Consider the following 24,122-nt stretch of genomic DNA (forward strand, 5'->3'; position numbering starts at 1 on the left):
AATCTTACTATTCGAGGTATTAAGGCTATGGTATACTTCATTTTCTGTGCAAGCCTTTTAAAGTTTATCTAGTGGACCTTTCTTTTCAAATGCTCAAATCACTAGCAGCGGTGTGCTCAGACATCAGGGGACTGTGCTGATGACAAAAACTGATCACGATCTGGAGTGGAATGCGGTCAAGGACGTATACTTTTAGCTTTATACAAACAGTGCTGTAATGTTTTATACTTATGGCTACTGGTTTCTTGAGGTCACTTGTTTGAGCCAGAAGCTGCGACTTTCAAACAGGGCAATGTTGTGAAAGTGCCACAAAAATAGCGTTTGACAACCTATGAAAGACTTAAGGTGGAATTTTCATGGGCAAAAAAGGTCCATTGTCTATTGTCAATAGCGTAGCAATGTTTGAAGCACAGCTCACACAGAAGTCACTTTCAAACCAAGCAGCTCAATGCGTCAAACAGGACCAACTTGAACATAATGCAAAATTTACATGGGGAAATCTTTCACCCTCAAGCGAAATTCAAGACCGTGTGGATTTCTATTGAAATGGCTGCACCTTTACAATTATAATGGGTATATTGGGGCTTATATTGGGGCAGTCATGGCCTAATGGTTAGAGAGTTGTAATTGTAACTAGAATGTACATTTCCTGAAGAAAATGTGAGTGGTGCTTGCCGTGGCAAAACTCACCACCCGGATGCTACTGGGATGCAAAAAAGCCAAGCAACATGTCTGTAGGATGTTCTGGGGCTGATATATGGCTTATTAATGTGCTTGTACGGTTGCTAGGGTACTGTACATGGTTGCTAGGATGTGTCTATACAGTTTATGGGGTGATATTGAAAGACTATTGGCCAGTCTGAGTCAAAAGAGCCCACCCTCATGACTGTAAGATGTTCTGGGGTTGAGTTATGGTTTCTTTATGTTGCAATACGGTTGCTAGGGTGCTCTAAATGGTTACTATGGTGTGGCTATACAGTTAATGGGGTGATATTTAAAGACTATTGGCCAGTCTGAGTCAAAATAGCCCAACTCTGTATTTCTACAATGCTCTGGTGCTGAGATATGGCTTATTAATGTATTTGTACAGTTGCTAGGGTGCTATAACTGGTTGCTAGGGCAGGACTATGAAGTTTGAATGTCACTATTTATTAGCTGCTTGATAGGCTGATTCAAATGAGACCAGCCCCAAGTCTCTGTGATGTTGTGATGCTGAGATATGATCACATAAAGTTCACAATTACCATGTTTGCTAACATGATTAGCATGATGTTAGCATAATGCTAACACGATTAACATGATGTTAGCATGATGCTAACATGATTAGCATGTTGCTAGCATTATGCTAACACGATTAGCATTTTGCTAGAATGATGTTAACATGATTAGCATGTTTTCTAGCATGATGCTAATATGATTAGCATGTAGGTAGCATGATGTTAACATGATTAGCATGTTTCTAACATGATGCTAACATGATTAGCATGTTGCTACCATAATGTTAACATGATTAGCATGATGTTAGCATTATGCTAGCTACAATGCTAACATGATTAGCATGTTTTCTACCATAATGCTAACATGATTAGCATGTTGATAGCATAATGCTAAGATGATTAGCATGTAGCTAACATAATGCTAACACGATTAGCATGTATCCAGCATGGTGATAACATGATTAGCATTTAGTTAGCATGATGTTAACATGAATGGCATGACAATGCTAACATGATTAGCATTTTTTGCTAGCATAATGAGAACATGATTAGCATGATGTTAGCAAGATTAGCATGACGATGGTAACTTGATTAGCATGTTGTTAGCATTATGTTAACACGATTACCATGTTCCAAGCATAATGCTAACACGATTAGCATGTTGCTAGCATTATGTTAACACGATTAGCATGTTGCTAGCATTATGCTAACATGATTAACATAATGCTAGCATGATGCTAACATGATTAGCATGATGTTAACATGTTAACATGATTAGCATGACGATGCTAACATGATTAGCATGTTTTGCTAGCATGATGGTAACGCAATTAGCATGTTGCTAGCATTATGCTAACACGATTAGCATTTTGCTAGCATGATGCTTACATGATTAGCATGTCGCTAGCATGATGCTAACATGATTAGCATGACGATGCTAACATTATTAGCATGTTGCTAGCATTATGCTATCACGATTAGCATGTTGCTAGCTTTATTGCTAACATGATTAGCATTTTGCTAGCATAATGCTAACACGATTAGCATGTTCTAAGCCTAAGCTAATCAATATTAGCATGTAGCTATTCACTGCTAGCATGTGTAGCACGTTGAAAGTCCAGTTTGCTAGCATGAGCCAAAAGACCCAACCCCCATGCCTCTATGATGATCTGAGGCAGAGATATAGGTCTTGGTAAACGGTTGCTAGGGTACTCTTTTTGGTTGCTATGGAGTGGCTTGGCAGCATCCAATGACAATACTCCAAAGGCTGCTTGTCAGTATGAACGATATAAACCAACCCCCATGCCTCTATGATGTTCTGATGCAGAGATATAGGTCTTGGTAAACGGTTGCTAGGGTACTCTGTTTGGTTGCTATGGAGTGGCTTGGCAGCGTCCAATGAATACTGCTTGTCAGTATGAATGATATAAACCAACCCCCATGTCTCTATGATGTTCTGATGCAGAGATATAGGTATTGTTAAACGGTTGCTAGGGTACTCTGTTTGGTTGCCATGGAGTGGCTTGGCTGCATCCAATGATGATACTGCTTGTCAGTATGAATGATATAAACCAACCCCCATGTCTGTATGATGTTCTGGTGCAGAGATATAGGTCTTGGTAAACGGTTGCTAGGGTACTCTGTTTGGTTGCTATGGAGTGGCTTGACAGCATCCAATGATGATACTGCTTGTCAGTATGAATGATATAAACCAACCCCCATGTCTGTATGATGTTCTGATGCAGAGATATAGGTCTTGGTAAACGGTTGCTAGGGTACTCTGTTTGGTTGCTATGGAGGGGCTTGGCAGCATCCAATGATGATACATACTCCAAAGACTGCTTGTCAGTATGAATGATATAAACCAACCCCCATGCCTCTATGATGTTCTGAGGCAGAGATATAGGTCTTGGTAAACGGTTGCTAGGGTACTCTGTTTGGTTGCTATGGAGGGGCTTGGCAGCATCCAATGATGATACATACTCCAAAGGCTGCTTGTCAGTATGAATGATATAAACCAACCCCCATGCCTCTATGATGTTCTGAGGCAGAGATATAGGTCTTGGTAAACGGTTGCTAGACTGCTTGATAATGGTTGCTAGACTGCTTGATAATGGTTGCTAGACTGCTTGATAATGGTTGCTAGACTGCTTGATAATGGTTGCTAGGGCGTGGCTAGAAAGTGTTGAAGGTGATTTGTGATTGGCTGTTGATGCCCCGAGTCAAACAAACCCACCCTCATGTTTCTATGACACTTCTATCCAAAGATATCCCTTTGATGTTTTTCAATGGAAGTCTATGGGATCAGTTGCTAGGGAGCTCTAAATGGTTGCTAGGGCGTGGCTTGATGGGTTCACAGTGATCCTGAGATAGTGATTGGCTGTGTGAGTAAATTGAGCCCACCCCCTTGTCTCTGAGACACTGTGAGCCAGAGCTATGGTCAATACAAAATCCCTATGCAATTTCCCATAGTAAGAGAAACACATGCGTTTAATAGGACGTCCCTCCCCATAGTAAGTCAATGGGGCAAATTTGAGGAAATTTGGGGATCTCTAGCACCCCAGGGGTACAACTTATACCCCATTGCGATGTGTCATCTTACAGGGCCTGTCAGCCTCTTCAAATGTGGTGACACACGAGTTTCTACAAAATCCTCGCTCAGAGTTATGACTCGTTAAAAATTTTCGCAATGTTAAGTCTATGGGATTTTTTTCGCTACTTTTTCGCCCCTGGGGCGAACATCGTACCCCCGACCCCTTAGAAAAGATATAGCACACCATTCCCGAATAAGCCGCACGTTTTGACACCTCATTCATGGGTCTGTGACAAAAAATGTGGGAGGAGTAGCGGGACAAAATGTTGTCCGGAATAATAATAATAAACCGATCCTGGGTGAGATAGTAATAGTGATGCCGCTACGCACTAACTAGAGAGAGGTTGTGGGTTCGATTCTCAATACCAGCAGGAAATGAGGTGTCCTTGAGCAAGGCACCAAACCCCCAATCGCTCCATGGACGCCACAGCAAAATGGCTGCCCACTGCCCCACGGTTTGCAGTGTGTGTGTGTTCAACAACTCACTACTCCTAATGAGTGTGCACAAGCGTGCCACACAAGTCCTGAAAATTGAAGCCAAAATGTCTCGATCGCCCCCAGGTGGTTGGTCCCAGTATAGGTCATAAACCCCACCCTCTCCATGTAATGTAATGGGACATGGGACAAACTAAACAATCAAATTACACTTCAAATTATTTTAGGCAGGGGTTAGGCCTAACCCTAACCCTTATCATTTTACGCAGTTTTTATCACGCTGATGTTAGTTCAAGTATTACATAAGTTTGGTTTTAGTTTTTTGATGCTATAAAAACGTGAGTGTGATGTCATGATTGACAGCTGAGATCAGTGTTGGGGGAAACGCATTACAAGTAACTTGAGTTACGTAATAATATTACTTTTTCAAGTAACTAGTAAAGTAACGCATTACTTTTCAAATTTACAACACAATATCTGAGTTACTTTTTCAAAAAAGTAACGCAAGTTACTTTTTCACATTTATTTGACTGACAGCTCTCCTGCCCTCATGTTGAGAAAAATGAGAGTAAGTGCAGAGGCGTGTGTGTGTAAATGTGTTATTGTAGTTCTAGACTAAATGTGAGCATTTACTCATCTCACTTGCACAATGAAGATTCAGTACTCCTCAAAATTAATAAAATCAGTCAAATGCAAAATCAGAATACTATGCAAACCTCAAATTTATAAATGTTAAATAAAACTAATATTTTTATGCATTTAATCTACCTTTATTGACCAATGTCGTGCTGCTGACCTTTGATGATTCAGTTAAGCCATGAGCAAAAATTACTAGATTTTTATTTTTTATTGGTAAAACTTTTTTCTCCTGCGTCCTATTCTTCCATTATCCAGAATGGCAGCACATTTTTACCTCAGCCTGAGGCCTATTATTTAAATTTTGGTATGAAGAGGTCTTTACATTTGCACAAAAAATGACTTTTTTTGCTATTAAAAAACTAAATAAAAAAGCAAGCCCAGCCCAGGTGAGAAAAAGTAACGCAAAAGTAACGTAACGCATTACTTTTCTTAAAAAGTAACTAAGTAACTCAATTAGTTACTTTTTAAGGGAGTAACGCAATATTGTAATGCATTACTTTTCAAAGTAACTTTCCCCAACACTGGCTGAGATTGACAGCTTCTCTGAGCGAAGACTTTTTTCGGGATTTTTGAGAGGAGATAGGAGCTTTAACGTTCATTTCTACATTTCCATAACTGTTTATTTCACACCAACATAATGAGATGTTCGGCAGTAAACTGTGCTAACGGATACTGCGGGAGTGTGGGCGGGGTCTTGATATCGCGGCTCGACTTCCTGCTCTCTACTGCTCAGACTCAGGTCCCAAATCAGAGCCATATTGGGACATTGGCGGCTTCACTTTTCTCCAATGGAAGATAGTGAAGGGACATCGTCCGTTTTTTATGGTCTATAGTGTACAGTCTATAGTGTGCACCAGACGAAGCAGCTGTCAATCTCTTCGCTCAGAGAAGCTGTCAATCATGATGGCCCACCCCTGTTTTTATAAATGATAGAAATCTTTGGAAAAACAATTATTTGAAGTGTAATTTCATTGTTTAGTTTGTCTCGCGTCCCATTAGAATACATGGAGAGGGCGGGGTTTATGACCTATACTGGGACCAACCACCTGGGGGCATTCAAGGCGCTTTGGCTTCACTTTTCAGGACGTGTGCAGCACACTTGGTGTGCACTAACTTGGATGGGTTAAATGCTGAGGACAAATTCTGAGTATGGGTTACCATTAGGGTTGGGTACCGAAATCCGGTTCCAATATGGCACCGGTACTTATATAACCGGTATGTACCGGACCGAATCAGAACGCAGATTTCGGTTCCTCATTTCGGTGCCAAAATTCAAACGTGCTTTCGGGTGCTTTGGCTGGCGCTGAGCCAGAGACAGACGCTCAGCGCTGGTCACATCACAACTCATGACAACTATTCAGTGTTTTCAACCACATCATGTTTATTTCAGGTTTCAGACATTTAAATGCTCATAAGTAGGCTACTAGCAAAAAACACACACTGATGTCTATGAAAGCGGCAATGACAATCCTTTCAGGCGGTTATAATTTGACTAACGTTACGTGTTTTATTCACATCAGATAAATGCACATTATATAGTAACTATATAGTTTACTTTATTCTTCTTCCAGTTCACTGGTCACTTACTTTCATGTATTTTGTAAGACGAGAATGAACTCAAGTCTTGTAAATCCGACAGATCCGATTCTGAGGCGCAAACTAACATGGCGCCGCCCATTGCGCTTTATAGATCAACTAACACACATTCACTCACACATTTGAACATAAGATAGTTTGTGACACAGTTAAGAAGTTTGTGAATATTTTGAATAAAAAGAAAAAACTAAATAAACCCGATACAGCGGAGCTGTCAGCGCTATTGCGGCCACTGTTGTCATGTGAGAAACATGACGCGTCGTCATGGAAACATTAAGGCGATGCGTTCTAAAATATTTAGCCAGAGAAAATGATCATATTTCAAAATAAAGCTGAAGCTCGAAGCTGGTTAGTAGCAGACCGAGAATACAGACTAGGCTAACTGCTGTTATTACTGTAACTGTTATTTAGAGTTATATTAGGCTTGTTGTAGTTGGGTTAGGTGGCTATTAGGTTTTACTGTGAATTTGTAAATAAGTCAATTATAATTTGTAAATAAGTAAATTGTGTTTTGTATTTATTTATATTCATACATTTAAGTATACATTAAACTTTTAATAAATGGTTCAATTTAAATAAATAAATAAATAAATAAATAAAAAGCTATTTAAATGTTATCCACCTCGTTTTGTGGCCATTTAAAAAAAATAAATAAAAAGTATCGGTTCAGGCACCGTTTAGGCACCGGAACCGTTTTAAAAGTATCGGTTTGGCACCGGAATCGAAAAAAACCCAAACGATACCCAACCCTAGTTACCATACTTGGCCTTTATAGTCTCTACATTAAAGAAAAGTTACACACTTCACCTTTAAGAGATCCCAAATCTGAATAAACAGAAGATAGCACTTTTTTGTATTGTTGTAGACATTTGAGATTGATGTGGAACATTTGATAGCAAGCAGGACTCACCTTCTTCTGCTGGAAGTGAGAAATCATCAGGGTCGTCCTGAGCTTCCAGGCATGTGGCTGGTACCCAACCTTGAGCATCATCGGAGCTAACAAACCACCAGCCTGGGAACGGAAATAAAACATGCCTTTTCAAGCCACGAGTAAATCATACGGGTTTGGGGAGTCAATGCTGAGCTATTCCGGTGTAGATGAATACAGTCGTAATGCGTTAAAGTTGATTGACAATAATATTGAAGGATCCTACCGGACTCATTTTTCTCAATGACTTCCACCACCTGCCCCACGTACAGGCTGACCTCAGAGCTCTCCTGTTTCTCGTAGTCGGTGACGGCCACGTATTGGTCCAGCATCAGCGGGTCAGCTGAGGACGAGTCTCCTCCTGAAGGGACAGAGTGGACAGGTATCGACAACTCTCCTAGTGTGTCACCGCCACGACAAGAGATGAAGGAAGCAAAGGTGATTGGAAAATATCAAAGCAGGAAAGCCAGAGTTTTTAGTGCTGGGAGTCTTGCAAGGAAACAAACCCACACCAAATCAGCAACACTGCTCACAGCCAATGCGGAATAATTATAAAATGGTAATTATGTCTTGATTAATCTATAAAGCACATTTACCTGAGCCTAAAACAATATAATCCATGGGATAAACAACACCACTGCAGCGCATAATATTATTTTGGTGATTTGAATCAACTCATTGAAGAAGAGACTGATTGTGTTCCGGCTGAATTGATTTGCCCATTTCTGTGAATGATTTCACGAGAGACTTTCAAAAACATGTCTGTCTATCTTAAAGGAGTAGTTCACTTCAGAATGAGCATTTCCTGATAATTTACTCACCCCCATCTCATCCAAGATTTTAATGTCTTTCTTTCTTCAGTCTAAAAGGAAATGAAGGTTTTTTGAGGAAAAAGTTCCAGGATTTTTCTCCATATAGTGGACTTCAATGGCAACCAACAGGTTGAAGGCATAGACTGTAAAAAAAATACGTCCGTGACTTCACCCGTAGGATTCTGAAGAACAGTTTTGAAGCGTAAAGTAGGGTTGAGCTGGGTAACTCCCGGATAACAGAAAATGGGCAAAGAGGCGGGACGTGGGCGGAGCTGAGGGGACGTGATGACTAACAGACAGCAGACAAATGCCAATCCACCTGTCACTCAAAGTGGCCACGCCCTTAATTATGCAGAACTTTAAGGCTTTATATAATGTAAAAGAAAGAGTTATAAAAAAAATTCACCCCCCTCACATTTGTCATGAAGGGCAAAATTAGCCGTATAGACCAAACCCACAATTTGTACCAGACTGTAAACATGTTTTTTTCTGCTGTAAAGCTCAATGAGATTCTGCTCCTTCTGGAGTCTGTCTCTAGTGGCCAGTCGATGAATTGCAGTTTAAGTCACTTCCGTATTGGCTTCAAGAGAAACTGGGGGAGGTTGCCGCTTGGTTGAAGGTCCAAATTGCAGTTTCAATGCAGCTTCCAAGAGCTCTACAAGATCCCAGACGAGGAATAAGGGTCTGATCTAACCAAACCATCTGTCCCCCCCCCCCCAAAAAAAAAAACATTTATATAATTTTTAACCAAAAAGGCACATCTTGCAGTGCTCTGTGATGCGCATCACTCATTTCGTAATCACGTTGGAAAGGTCACACATGACGTAGGCGGAGGTTCCGACCCAATGTTTACAAAGTAAACATGAAAAGACTAAATTTAAAACCGTTGGAGGAGAAAATTAGTTTTTCAGCGCTGGGTCAGTACCTCTTATCTTTTCAATGTGATTGCGTAATGCGTGGCGCATCACAGAGCAGTACAAGACGAGCCTTTGTGGTTAAAAAGTATATATACATTTTTATTTTTTTCACAAAATGACTGATTGTTTTGCTATTCCTCGGTCGAGCTCTTTGAAGCTGCATTGATTTGGACCTTCAACACCATTGAAGTCCACTATATGGAGAAAAGTCCTGGAATGTTTTCCTCAAAAAACGACTGAAGAAAGAAAATGAACATCTTGGATGACATTGGGGTGAATAAATTATCAGGAACTATTTCAGAGTGATCTCAGTTTGGGTTGAATCTCCAAATGGTACACTACCACTGACAAATGTATGGTCAGTAAGAAAGAAGTCTCTTGTGTCCACCAAAGCTGCACTTATTTGACTAAAAATACAGTCAAATCAGCAATGTGAAATATTACAATTTCATAAATCTTAAAAAGTAATTTATTCCTGAATGTTGGACAATGAAACTGAAACCTGGCCAATATAGTGTTGGAGGTCTGGTTGCCAATCCTCACTGATTTTACATTCCATCAGTAAGAGCCGAGTGTGACGGTTGAGTTAACGGAGCAATAGCACAGCTGTACAAAATATTGCAATCCACATTACATAATGGGATATCAGAGTTCAAAAGTGGAGAAATTGTTGGTGCGCGTCTCGCTGGCTCATCTGCAGGACAGCAAGTCTTTGTGGTGCATCGAGAGCTGTGGTATCCAGGCTGATGTCAGCATAAGACCATGGATGATCCACATCCAACAGGAATAACTGTCGACACTAGAGGAAGTGGTCACACCAACAGTGCAAATCTGTAAATTGTTCTCTGACGAGTCCACCTTCACTGTCTTCCCAACATCCATGAGAGTTACGGTGTGGAAAAGCCCCAAAGAAGCTCAACACTCAGACTGTGAAGCACAGGGTGGATCAGTCATGGTTTGGGCTGCAGTATCATGGCATTTCCTGCTCTGCTTGAAGGACTACCGAACTGTTCTGGAGGAGCATGTGCACCTAATGGTTCAAACAACCTGAATGAGATGCCGTGTTTTAGCATGATAATGCACCAATACACACCGCTAGACTTGTGACGGAGTGGTTTGTACATGAAAGTGAAGTTGAACATCTCCCATGGCCTGCACAGTCACCAGATCTGAATATTTTTGAGGCACTTTAGGGTATTTTGGAGTCAGAAAATGTTGTCCTCCACCAGCATCGCATAGTGACTTAGTCTCACGTAGCCAGACCTTCAGACTGAAGGCCGAATGTCTGGACTTTATCGCAGCTTTCATTGGCCAAGAACCGCCCAGAGGCCGTCTGACTGACATGTAAAGCAACCAATCACGGCTCGTTTTGCTCCGCTTCATGTTTAGGAGCGTGACATGTACCACAATGTAACACTGCTGTCACTACAATAACAGACCGGTGTGTAAAACTGTTGGACATATATTGAGTCTATAACCCTATTCGGATGGGATCAGTATTACCTGGTGACCTCTAGTCATGTGTAATAATTGCGGAGGTTGACTGTGATTTTAATCCTGTGTGAATCAACCATGTATGTAATTTGTAAAGTAAAATTGGCCTACCATAATTTGCCGAACACTGAGGTTGTGTGATAATATTAGTCCCGTGCGAATCGGCATCTCTGTGATTTGGCGGGGTCGTATATCATTTTTTTCAAGGTTTTTGTTTCCTGTGTGCGTTTTTATCCATCTTTTGTGAAGAATGGAGGCTGCGTTGGGGTGCTTTGATAGTATTTTGGGTGCTAGGTCATATCGCTATACATCAAACAACTATACAATTTGTATGAAAACCATCCAGAAGGGCAAAAACAAAATGATTAGATGGCGACGGATGACATGTATAGCAGCATGCGTTAAGGAACAATCTTCTGTTTATGATACATCAAACAACTAGACCTATAACGACAAGGCATTTTCAAGCAAAAGCCTATCCAAAAAAGGGCACAATCAAGCGAGGGGGTTCACATCATAATTCAAGGTTAATGTGTTACAAATAAATCGAGTGTAAAGCTTGAGCTAATAGATTTGAACCTGGTGAAATGTAAATGACACAGGGCACGAAACTATATTTGTTTGGTTTTGTATCCATCTAACCAGACCATAGAACGGGACTTGACATCAGATCCGGGAGATAAGTCAGTAAATCACAGGCTTCGCTTATCCCAGATGTGAGTCGAGGGACGAGGTCCCCAGATAATACTAATCCTGCTAATGCTGCAAAGTCTACATACTTCGCATACTTTTGAAAATTCAGCATTTAGTTGATTCTGACAAGTGCTCATTGTCACAGTTGTAAACACGGAGTCACGGCATCTTTGTTTCCAGGCGGGCCGTTGAAGAATGCGACACGCGTCTCCCAGAAATCCTGTAGAATGCAACCAATCAAATGACGACTTCGAAACTCCTGAAGCGTTTCCAATTTTGTGTGCCAGTGCATCAGACATTCAGCCAACGGTCTGTGGGCGTGACGTCTGAGGCTGAGACTAATAGTGACCTGACCACTCTGAAAGAGGAATGGCTCAAAGTATCTCCAGCCACTGTGAAGTACTTGTATCTGTCTTTCCCAAGACGAATTGATGCTGTATTGTCCGCAAAAAGAGGCCCTACACCATACTAATAAAGGATTGTGGTCTAAAACCAGGTGTTTCAGTTTCATTGTCCAACCCCTATATATATATATTGACCTCACACCTTTGAATGGTAGTGTACGCATTTGCTAAAACTGCTTGGCTACAGAAGACAATAGTTTATTCAAAAATAGAAAATGTTATGATTTTTTTCTCTTTCGTGTCATTCCAAAGCCATGCGACTTATTTCTTCTGTGATCAGAAATGAGATATTTAGCGGGATGCTCTATTCCATACAATGAAAGCAAAATGGGAGCTGTCAAACTCCAAAAAGGATGACAATAGTAGCCAGTGATTAAGTTGTTATTCACTGATAACCTTCCTCTGCAACTTGGTGTGTGAAGACAGATTGTGCCAGGTCTGATGTCAGTGATAAACGCCATTGGTTCTTTCAACAGTTTTCTGCCAAATGTGAATGCACTCAGTGAATTATGTCTAAAATTTCCATCTGTTCCTCACACAAAGCTATCATATCGTCACCTTCCTAAAATAATTGCCCAAATCATTTTTTCAGGTTTCTCAGAAAACACAAAAAACTGAACCAACAACTTCAGAGGTTAATGAATAGATTGCCGTTCTTCTTGATGCAGCTGCCATCTTGAAAAGCTTGTAAAATTGCCTACGTCTCATTGTCTTTTGCCTCACACTCTTGACATAGGCCATTATACTACAGGGGTACAATTGCATGATCTGTTCAACTGAGGATGTGGGCAATTTGACCAGAGGTGGCCAGCATCATGAGGAGATGACTTATGCAAGAAAATTATTTTTGTCAAAAAACACTGCGACTTAGAATAGTCCTTCACGATTGTTCCTTGTCAGACTGTTTGAAAATGATCCCCGCTGTAAGCCATATCACACTGTAAGATCTCAGTTGTCAATGTCAGACTGTACAATAGTCAAGGCATGCTTAAAACGGACGCACATAAGAAAACTCGTCCAGAGTTTTAGATCATCAATCAATGACGCGTTCGGGGACAGTGAGCCGCATTACACGCGGGACTGAAATGGTGGCTACAAAGAAATCTCTAGCGCTCATTTTGGTCATAGTTTGTCTTAAAAAAAAAGAAGATAATTTGACGGTCGTAATAGGAGAAGTCACACTGCAGGATTGAGCGCTAAATCTTCTGACACTGCCAGAATTTCGTCTGAGGTCAAATTTGATGGTGAACATGTCAAACTAACAATCAAAGACTTCAGATTTTAGCCAAGGATCAGAGGAACCCAAAATTTGTCTCAGACGGCCAAATCGTGGCCAAAATCACACAGTGTGCACCCGGTTTTAGGCAATTATTTTAGGAAGGTGGGGGATGTGTGACCCTGGACCACAAAACCAGTCAAAAGGGCCAATCTTTTTTTAAATTGAGATTTATACATAATCTGACAGCTGAATTAATAAGCTTTCCATTGATGTATGGAAATGTTAGGATAGGACAATATTTGTCCAAGATACAACTATTGAAAATCTTGAATCTGAAGGTGCAAAATAATCTAAATATTGAGAAAAATCGCCTTTAAAGTTGCCCAAATCATTCCTTAGCAATGCATATTACTACTAATAACAAATGTTTGATATATTTACAGTAGGAAATTTACAAAATATCTCCATGGAACATAGAATTAATATCCTAATGATTTTTGGCATCAATAATTATTGACCCATACAATGTATAGTTGGCTATTGCCACAAATATACCCGTGCGACTTATGACTGTATGGATATTTTGGTCCAGGGTCACATATGGCTTCAGAATACTTGTCGTATGGACTACTTTTGGTGCTTTTTGGAGACCGCACAGCTACAAGTTCCTGTGTGATTTCAATGCATAGAAAAGATATGCATGACCACCTTTCAAAATCTCTCCTTTACGGAAGAAAGAAAGCAATACACATAGCTTTGGAACAACATAAAGGTGAGGCAATTATAACCAAATATTCCTTTAATATTAAGCATCCTGGCTACTGTGCTTCTTATGATTTTGAAATCATTCACAGATAAAGTGTTATTTCTACTGAATTCAACAACAAAACAAACTAATGTAAATCTTTGAGCCCTGATGAACATTTCAATCACAAGGTTAAAGAGAGCACTATTGATTCATAAGAACCACCTCTCATGCACTATTAGTTATTAATTATCAATATTTTCCAGACTTATTTCGAGAATACTGCAATACGAATTAGAATCTCTACTTTGCATCTCACAAAGCAGGTTAAGAAAACGTCAACCTCATATTCTACGTCAAAACATGTGTTTTTGAATGTATTTGTATCTGTTTGGTGCGGCTCTCTTTTACCGTGTGAAAAAAAAGCATTAGCTGCGTTGCTGCTAAAACCGTCCACTACTACTATAAATAAGTCGAATAACTATCCTGAACAAGGGATCTGCTAAATGGTCCTCCAGTAAACCACCACCACCACCACCACCACCACCACCACACTGCCATGCACATCACACAGGACGTGAGCACAAAGCGTTACCCTTGCCCACCTAAGGAACACCCTTCAACGGAAGGGCCGCACTTCGAGGGGTCAAACACAAAGAGCATGGCTAAGCAAGTATCTGTTACTACCTCTCTTTAGGAAAGAAGCCGCTCGCTCCACAATGCCTGATGAGGGAACATGAATGAGAGCAGGAATGAGGGGGAAGGCGGAAACGTTCAAGTAACAAAGGAATGAAAGCATCCACAGTCAAGGGTGGACGATTATTGTATCTCGCATGTAATTTTGACTTGAGGGATTTATGAAGTGTACGGTCACCAGAGGGCAGACTAACCACAGTCAAAGTGAATTACAACTTGGACTTACTCATGGCACTTTCTCAAATAAAATCAGTTCCTTACCTGATTTCTTTTTTCCACTGGGTTCCCTGTAAGTGAAGACATTCAAGTTAGGTATTCATATTATCAGTAATGTTAAATATTTTTGATTAATGCAATTATGCAGACATTGTTATTTTACTATCATTGATATTCTGTTATATTCTATTAGATTAGAGTAGAATTAGATTAATTTTTTATTACGTATTTAGACTGTTTTTATTGTCTGTATCGTTTTAGTTTTTAGTTGATTTAGCTTTAGTTATTTTAGTACTAAATAATATCTAAGCAATCCAATTCAATTGGGGGTCAGCAGAAGTTTTGAGAGAGAAAACTATATTTTAAATGTATTTTAGGGCAGTCACAACTCGTTTAATTCGATCGTTTTAACAGTAAATTTGGCATTAATGTTTCAAACTGGTTAGAAATCATAAGAGTAATCATGATTCTTTTTGAGTTTTCCTCACCACTGTCACCTTTTGCTGTTTTTTTTCCACACATATACTCTCAAGCTGCTTTGAAAAAATTATTTACATAAAATAAAAAACTGAAAATGGTTGTCTTGGGTTTACACATCTAGCAGCACTCTAATAGTGGGTAGAATACCCAGTTATCTTAATAAAAAGCTAATATTTTTAATAATATATATATACTAAAAATATTAGCTTTATATATTGGTGTTTATAAGTGAAAAGATATACACCGATCAGGCATTATATTATGACCTAATATTGTATTGGTCCCCCTTTTGCTGCCAAAACAGCCCTGACCCGTCGAGGGATGGACTCCACTAGACTCCTGAAGGTGTGCTGTGGTATCTGGCACCAAGATGTTAGCAGCAGATGCTTTAAGTCCTGTAAGTTGTGAGGTGGAGTCTCCATGGACCGGACTCTGACCCAGTCGTCTAGCCATCACAATTTGGCCCTTGTCACACTCGCTCAAATCCTTACGCTTGCCCATTTTTCCTGCTTCTAACAACTTTGAGGGCAAAATATTCACTTGCTGCCTAATATATCCCCCACCCGCTACCAGGTGCCGTGACGTATTCACTTCACCTGTCAGTGGTCAAAATGTTATGCCTGATCGGTGTATATCTGCCTTATTTCTAGGAAGGGGTGCTTTCTACAATGAGAACGCCATCTAATGCTCCATCATACTAATGATCCTGACTAGCAATAACAAGCAGCAAATGGTGGTTTTGTCGAGCTGTGACGTAAACCAAAGGCAAAGGTGATTTATGTGACTTATTTATTGATTTAACAAGCAAACTGCTCAATATGACCTTAAGTTATCAGCCATTTTGACTGATTTTGAATGTGTATGTGTGTGTAACTTACTCTTTAGGTGGGTTCAGGTCTTCAGGACGCGTCTCGAAGAACACACGCACCTCCTCGCATTGGGAAATATACACTGGCAGCTGGATCAGAGCCTGAGAGGACAATATTCATGAACACTCGTTATTGTGACGCACATTCAGAAACATGAGTTGTCGTTAAGATGGTCACCAATTAACATACACTAACTTTGGTCGATTTCTATCAACATTTATGAGGCAATGAAACAAACCAACCAACAGGGGTTGTTTAGAATAACTCATTTCTTCTAAAATCACCTCTTTTACCGCTTACATGGCATTATTTAACACAGCATGCAAAAGTCAACCCTCAAATAAAAACCCAGTTCCCACGGCTTCCCAAATACTGGGACACATTCACAACGAGAGTGGTTTGCAGTGCCAATGCGACTAAAAGTCATTCGTTTTCATGTTTGTTTTCATGTATATTTACTAGGGCTGGTTAAAAAATATTGATTTCTCGATTTTAATCGATTCTCATTTCTATGAACCAATATCGATTCTTAAATCTTAAAACCAAGATTCGATTAATGAATGAACATCTGAAGGTATGTTAAAATATGTGACCCTGGACCACAAAACCAGTCATTTTTTGAAATTGAGATGTATAAATCATCTGAATAAATAAGCTTTTCGTTAATGTATGGTTTGTTAGGATAGGACAATATTTGGCCGAGATGCAACTATTTGAAAAAAAAATCAAAATATTGAGCAATTCGCAATTAAAGTTGTCCAAATTAAGTCCTTAGTAATGCATATTACTACTAATACAACATTTTTGATATATTTACGGTAGGAAATTTACAAAATATCTTCATGGAACATGATCGATAATTTTGACCCATAAAATGTATGGCTATTGCCAAAATTCTCCCGTGAGACGCATGACAGCTTTTGTGCTCTATACATTACAACTTTCCAAATCCATATCATGTCTCATGTAATCGCTCAATCAGTGTTTCAACTGCGGAAAGACGTCAATAAAAACAGCCTGTAAACAATATGTCACATAATGTCACATTTGAACTCTAGAGATGAGCATTTTGATAAATATATGCACCACATTACACAGTAATTATAATTTTTAAATGTTCTTCAATATTAATGCATGTTTGAATAAATCCGTCAAGTTTTTATGACTGCCACCATTTAAATAATCATATTTCTACTCCAATTAGTTTTGTGAAACATAAACATAAACTTTATTATTATAACAAACATAATTGAGTGTAATTTATGTTTGTATTAAAAAAAGTTGATTTTAACCTACAATATTACAGTAATGTAGTACCAACTGACACAGTTTACAACAATAATTCTTTTTTTTCTTCCTAAAGACATTTTGCCATGTACTGTATCTGATAAATATCCACTAGGGGTGTAATGATATTCAACACGGTTTTCCAGTGGGGTACAATAATGTAAATTGCGTCGTAGACAAAGCACACGTTGTCTGTCGTAAGTGTTTCACAAAAGTTGCTCATACGACAAGAAACACTTCTATCATGCAAGCGCATCTCCGGAGACATCATCCCGACACTGATATCCGCAGCACACGTAAGAGACCTCAAAAACAGGAAACTCTTCCCACTGCCTTTAGAATTAAGCTACAGGCCGACTCAGACCGTGCTCAAGCAATTACCAAGGCAATTGGTGTTTCCATGCGCCGGATATGCGCCCATTTTCAGTTGTTGAGAATGACGGATTCACGCATTTGCTATGTGTGTTAGAGCCCAGATACCAACTACCGACTGCATTTTAGTCAGACTGTGTTGCCTCAACTTTACAACAAAGTGAAAGCCAAAATGGTGGAGGACCTGAGCAATGCAAAGTTAATTTCCGTCAGGACCACTATCGTCAAAGATGATTGATTGACTATTAGCATATAGTTTGGATTGGCGGTATGGCTCTGTTCTGGGCAAGAACAGCGAGAGCAGCGACCCTTAGGGTAAACAGAACAGAACCAACATAGTGTATTGCAGATTAAATATACAAAATAATTTGGGAATTTAGTCTGATTCAAGGGGAATCAGAATACCAAATCCTGGCTGACGACAGGAGGAGCTGGGGATGGAGGAGGGTAAATGAGCTCTGGAGAACGCGATAGCTGCTGATAGTACTGAAGGAGCTTATATATGTATGCTGTGATAGTCATCGTATTCCTATAGGTTGACGTGATCAGCTGACAGTCAGCTGATGCAAGCTTGACTAACGTGACCTGCCAGAACTGACACTACGCTTGATTTATTGAGGATGATGTCTCCGGAGATGCGCTTGCATGTTAGAAGTGTTTCCTCTCGTATGAGCAACTACTCAGGTATGCTAACTGCTCTAAACAAAATGTGAAGCCAATGTGTAAAGTTGATAAAGTTAATAAGTTAAATTATTGCTGTTGTCATTGTTATGTTTCAGTGCTCATTTTGACAGCAAATTTTGATTTAGTTTTAGTCATAGTCTTTTGATTCTAGATTTAGTTTCCTAAAATCTAATGAGTGAAGATATCATTTTGTTTTTGACATTAAAAATACACGAAAGAGCTCAATTCACTTTTTTGTTTGTTTTTTAAAAACATCTATATAGTTTTTATAACTCTGTATTTCTGTTTTAGTAAGTAGGCCATATCAGGTTAAGCTAAAGCTTCAAATAAGTGTGTTTATTATTAATTTTAGTTAACATTTATTTAATTTCAAGTAATGAAGATTTTTTTTATGGTTTAAGTTAACCCTGATACTTTATTGAATATGTGTTATACTGGTCTTTCCTCCAGACTATGAATTAAATGGGAATTCAATTAAATACAGTTAATTGTGTAAGCAAAAACGAATATATCATGCATGACTTTTAATGATAAACAAGCTCGAAACACACATTGACTCTTATTTTGAAATGCGCCTTACTATTGCAGTTGCAGGAGCTCATTCAAGTTCAGGAGATAAAATATGCATTGTTACAACCGTCTAAAACATATTACTATGTAAACATCGTAAAGTTAATATTGTCATTATTCATCAGCATTAGTTCATAAACAATTGCCTGGCATAAATGTGCTCTATTCATTGATTGTGAGCCGCTCTGGAGCGCTGGATTGGGGATGCGTGAGCCGTGTTTTCCAGCGGTTAGATCAGTTCAGATCAAATGTCCGCATCTGTTACACAGGACATCAGTTCTGACTGGATCTCTTCCCTAATCGTCCCTCCCTAACATTTTTGTCTCGTTTTTATTCGTTGACGAAAATGACAGCAAGTTTTCGTCATAGTTTTTGTCATCCAACACTAGTTGTTATTTAGTTATCGTCTTGTTTTCGCCAGTGAAAAATTGAATATTAAATCGAATCGAAATCTGAATCGAATCCTGAAATTTGTTTCAATTCCCAGCCCTAATCTTTACGCAGTGTCTTGTTGATCTCCAGCGTTTCAGAATGCCTCTTACATGTACAATCACTGCCATCATCCTCAAAACCTCACTTTCATGCTTTCATAACATGACATGACATGAGGGCAGATGGGGTGCGTTTTGCACAGCAAGCCGTTTAGAGGTGTATGCTCTGTTAATTGTGAGTCTGAAATCGCAATGATCCAAAAAAAAAAAAACATCCCACATCAAATGCAGCTCAATGTGCCTTCTGGCTGACACAAGATGCTTTTTGCTGTTATATATTTTGGCAGAGGAGCTTTTATTTAATAAAGCTGAGTGCTCAGTGTCCTTCAGATGGCCATTGCAGAAGGAGGTCCCTTCTGTCCACGTGCTGAATTATGATGTCTGACCTGACGGGAATTTTAAAATTCAATCTCAGCCGCATCTGCTGAAGGTGCCCTTTGCTAAACCGGCTTTTAAATTCAGCATTGCACAGGAATTTTTCATAGTTGGTTTTGACTCGCCAACTACTCTTGCAATGCGCACATTTGTGTGTTTGCCCAATGCTCAATTTTCTTAATGAAAAATGTGTTTTAATAGCAAAAACATGCTTGTTTTATTAAGAGAAGGGACCCTTAGAGGCTGTTCGAGGTTAATGTAAGAGCTACCTCTTAGCATTGGCTTTGCATGACGATTGGATGGATGTGGATCTTATTCATGTCGGTTTCCATGGATATCACTGATGTCCACAGATTAATGTCTCCCCAGGGTACAGTGCCTGACCTCCCCACATATTAGCATTCCCTGAAGACACTGGGTATATGGAGGCCAATTATAGTAAATGGACTTTATTGGGTGGTCTTTACTGTGGGTGCATTACCTAGATTGTTTTTTGCGAGTAGTAAGTGGAAGAGAGAGAGGGTGAGAGACAGAGAGAAAGAGAAGAATTTTCATGTGTACGCCCACATAACGGCATGAGCCTTGTTCATAAAGGAATAGGTTATTGCTCCCTAAATACTGCAGTATATACTGTAGACTGCCTAACTATTTAGATAATATTACTGCAAGTGTTGTCCAAGTGTATCTTGGAAGTTTAACCCTATAAAGCCTACTTTATCATAGTCAATATGCAAATCTCTAAATGATCAAAACTTCACTGAAAAACAGCAATACTGTTGCAAACTATCAGAATTTCCTCTTACTTTTTGACCATATGTTTATCATCTTCGATTATGAGCTATTTATTCTCTATATTCTTTTATATCACACTATATGAGCCATAAACGCCTGATGCTTAATACATTGATATTCCAAAAAAACCACATATGCCACATATAAAATATTTTCTCTAAAGGTTCAATTACTTTCATTCGAATAAAAAGAATAATAAATTATCAAGGCTTGAGATGGTTAAATGGTTATTTTTTACAAGCGAAGCGAAACGAACGAACAAAATAAATAAAAATAAAGCATTTTTTTAGGGCTGTCAAAAGATTAATCGCATCCAAAATAAAAGTTTATACACAAACTTTTATTTTGGATGCGATTAATCACGATTAATCTTTTGACAGCCCTAATTTTTTTATGTTTTACTTTCAGCAGTCTGATGAAAAAAAGAAAAGATTACCAAAAAACCAAACAGGTTCTGGAGAAACCGCAAATAAACCTGATTATCCAATCAAATAACCTCTGGAGTGCCATGGATTTCCATTTACCCGACAAAACAAATATCTTAACAGCATTTCTGACCTTTTACCCCAATTAATATAGATCATGCTCCAGCATACCAAAAGCGAGTAGGTCAGCTGAAGGGGCATTCACACGGACAGTTATTAATTCGCTGAAGAGTCTCTGAGCTGTTGGTTGTTGATAGTGGGCTTTCCCGCCGTATCCAGTTGTATCAGGCCGTGAGCTCAGCTGTCTCCACTTTATGAAATCACAAATGACCCGCCACTCACGTCAGCTTGAATTACCAACTCTCAGTGAAAATAAATGGCTTCAGTAGCATGAAAGATTCAATCCTGATCCTCTTTGAGCCAAAGGTTTTTTGAGCTGGTTCTCGATTTTGAATCAAATTTCGATTCAATATATGCATAGATTTGATTGTACACTCTACAAAATGCTGGGTTAAAAACATCAAGTTGGGTTGAAAATGTACAAACCCAGCAATTTTGTTGTTTTAACCCAGCGAGTTTATTTTATCTGTCAGTACGTCTCGTCTCTTTATACCAGACTGTCTGATAATCATATTTAGTAGGGCTGTAACGATTTGACCAAAAATAAAAACCTCGATTAATTGAACATTTGACCTCGATTACGATTAATGAGCGATTATTTTGCTTTTTTTGTTTTTTTTTTGTCCTCATAAGGTTTTTGAGTAAGTTCACTGATAAGGTTTGTACTGTAAATATTTTCTACTATTAAAAGGTGGAATTTTTTTTCTAATGAAAAAGTGCATTGTGATTTTAAAATACTTGAAGGAAACTTTCAGCAGTTATTGTCTATGGAGCAGATTTCTGTTTATTGTACATCAGATAAAGATAAATTAACACTGTAGGCCTACATTACATTTATTTGAATGCATTAATGAGAGAGTGATTGTGTGTGTGAATTACTCATACCGTCTCTATTCATTATGAAGCCGTGGTTTGTACTTATTTCAAAGGTATTAAAATGTATGCCTATAACGGTTGAGTTTCTAAGCTACTTTAGTGACTTTACTTTAGTCACAGCTTCTGTCTGAGTGTTCGTTTGTCAAAATATATCAGGCATTAGTTCAACATAATACACATCTGATGGTCTAAACTCGCTTTAATGTTCAAACTGGCAGGGCTTAAACCACATACAAATGACCTAGCTTTGTGAGGACGCAGGTGACCGATCTGCCTTCAGGGCGCGCGCGTTTTCAGAGACGCGACACGGCTCGGCTCTGTGTCACTGAAAAAAGCTGAGCACTGAACGGAGAAGTTTTCCGTATTATTGTTTTTGAATAGTTCACAATCGCTTTAAATGTTGAAACTGGCAAGCCTTTAAACGCATTTACTTGACAAACTTTATGAGCACGAAAGTGAAAGCGGCTTCGGGGCTTGCGCGCACCGTGTGTGTGTGTGTGTGTGTGTGTCAGCGCGTAGGCAATAAGAACAGCAATTAACTGACCTGTATAAACTGTGTAAAACATGCAGCTACTATAGTGATTCTGGGCATCTATAAACACAGATAACTGCCCTTGCATCTCTCTGTGTGCCTGCAAACTGCACTTGATGTGACTGACGGGGCGGAGTCACGTGAAAACCGAAATAACCGGCATGGGAAAAATACGTCGGTTAGAGGTTCTGAATGTCGGTTTCGGTTATTTTTCGATTAATCGTACAGCCCTAGTTTTAACCCAGCGAGTTTATTTTATCTGTCAGTACGTCTCGTCTCTTTATACCAGACTGTCTGATAATCATATTTAGCACCATATATACTGTCATAAAATAAAGCAACTCCGGTTTTTCGGAAGCTTCCTCTGTTTCTCCGGCTGTATTGGGACTGTCACTGGAGAGAGGGCTAAAGCTCCTCAGGTCGTATTTTTGGTGTAACGTTTGTAGAAATGATCATTCATTCTAAATGTGATGTAAACTGTCCTGTGACTTCAAATAAACAGAAACAGACACGACTAAATAAGTACGTTCCTCTTTCTTTAGTGAAATAACGGTAAATACCACTTTATTGCTGTGTGACTAATGTGCAATCTTGACAAACTTGTCAACAAACTTGGGCGAGTTTTAGTGAAGCGTTGCGGAGCTTCTGTCCCGACGGTGGAACACTGCATGGTTTTGGGCTCAGTGCTACAGGTCTGAGGCTATTAGCCCAGCCCGGCCCGGTAGAAAGCCCTGGCTCACACTGGCCGGACAGTGAAAACACGGCTTTTGTATCTTCCTGTTGTAGTGGGGTTTCTTTCTCTTTTGTCAAGAAAACATCCATTTTGCTACACAGAATTTTACTCAGCATAATAATCGGTTAGTGTGTTAACTGAAAGGATAAACCCTGCATCTGAATATATAGAAGGCGGGAAAAAAGTATGTGAAAAGAGTAGTGTGTTTGAATTCATAGTATTCATAAAACAAGTTGACCTTCTGCTTCCTGCAAGATTTCAAAGTGCACATTGTGAAGTTGTGAAAGGCAGTTCAGTAACACAACTGATGCCATAAATCACAATACAATGACAACATGGTGGATATAATACATCAGGCTTTGAATCATACTACACATATGCATACTATATAAAACATACAGTACTTAGTATGTGGCGGATAAGGAGAAATCTGCCCAATTGCTCCTTCAGTTGAAATTAAAAAATTTAATTCAATTCAATTTAAAAGACATGAATTTACATATTTTCATGTTTAGGAAAACCACACAAATGCTGAAAGCAATACTGCCGAAGACAGGACACCAAAACAAGTTATTTCAACCACTGGACTCTTATTTGGAGTTCAAATAAAATGTCTCATAAGACTGCTATGATCTAACTATATGTTTTTCCTCTTCTTTTATGCACCTCCAGTTTCTTATAGCCAACCACAAGAGCACTGATTCATCAGCTGATGATGGCTTAGTTACAGTCAGAGAGAAAAAGAGGTGAAAATCAGCAAAGAGGTGAAATCCTCCTTCAACGAGTCACAGATCATGACCGCTCACACAGGCACCTTAAAAAAACACACTTAAAGCAACATTTTAAAATGCAGTTTCCGTTGGACACAGCCCTTTAAAAAGTCAACAAAAAGCCATGATGTGCTGACGAAGG

The 24,122-nt window shown here is 39.2% G+C and overlaps 1 protein-coding gene across 2 annotated transcripts in view; it reads right to left on the reverse strand.

Annotated features, from left to right (window-relative positions):
- The window catches only part of sh3pxd2b (SH3 and PX domains 2B), an 84,672-nt gene that overhangs the window by 9,890 nt on the left and 50,660 nt on the right, over positions 1-24,122 (reverse strand). The window contains exons 5-9 of one of the 2 annotated variants that reach the window (XM_079834022.1): positions 15,963-16,054; positions 14,650-14,675; positions 14,380-14,415; positions 7,635-7,769; positions 7,391-7,492 (exon numbers count right to left, since the gene is read on the reverse strand). In XM_079834022.1, the coding sequence (XP_079690148.1) occupies positions 7,391-7,492; positions 7,635-7,769; positions 14,380-14,415; positions 14,650-14,675; positions 15,963-16,054 (391 nt within the window). The remainder of the gene's footprint in view (positions 1-7,390; positions 7,493-7,634; positions 7,770-14,379; positions 14,416-14,649; positions 14,676-15,962; positions 16,055-24,122) is intronic. The other variant, XM_079834023.1, reaches the window with a different exon arrangement.

Source organism: Gobio gobio (genome assembly GCF_949357685.1).
Source record: "Gobio gobio genome assembly, chromosome: 14".
Taxonomy (NCBI): Eukaryota; Metazoa; Chordata; class Actinopteri; order Cypriniformes; family Gobionidae; genus Gobio; species Gobio gobio.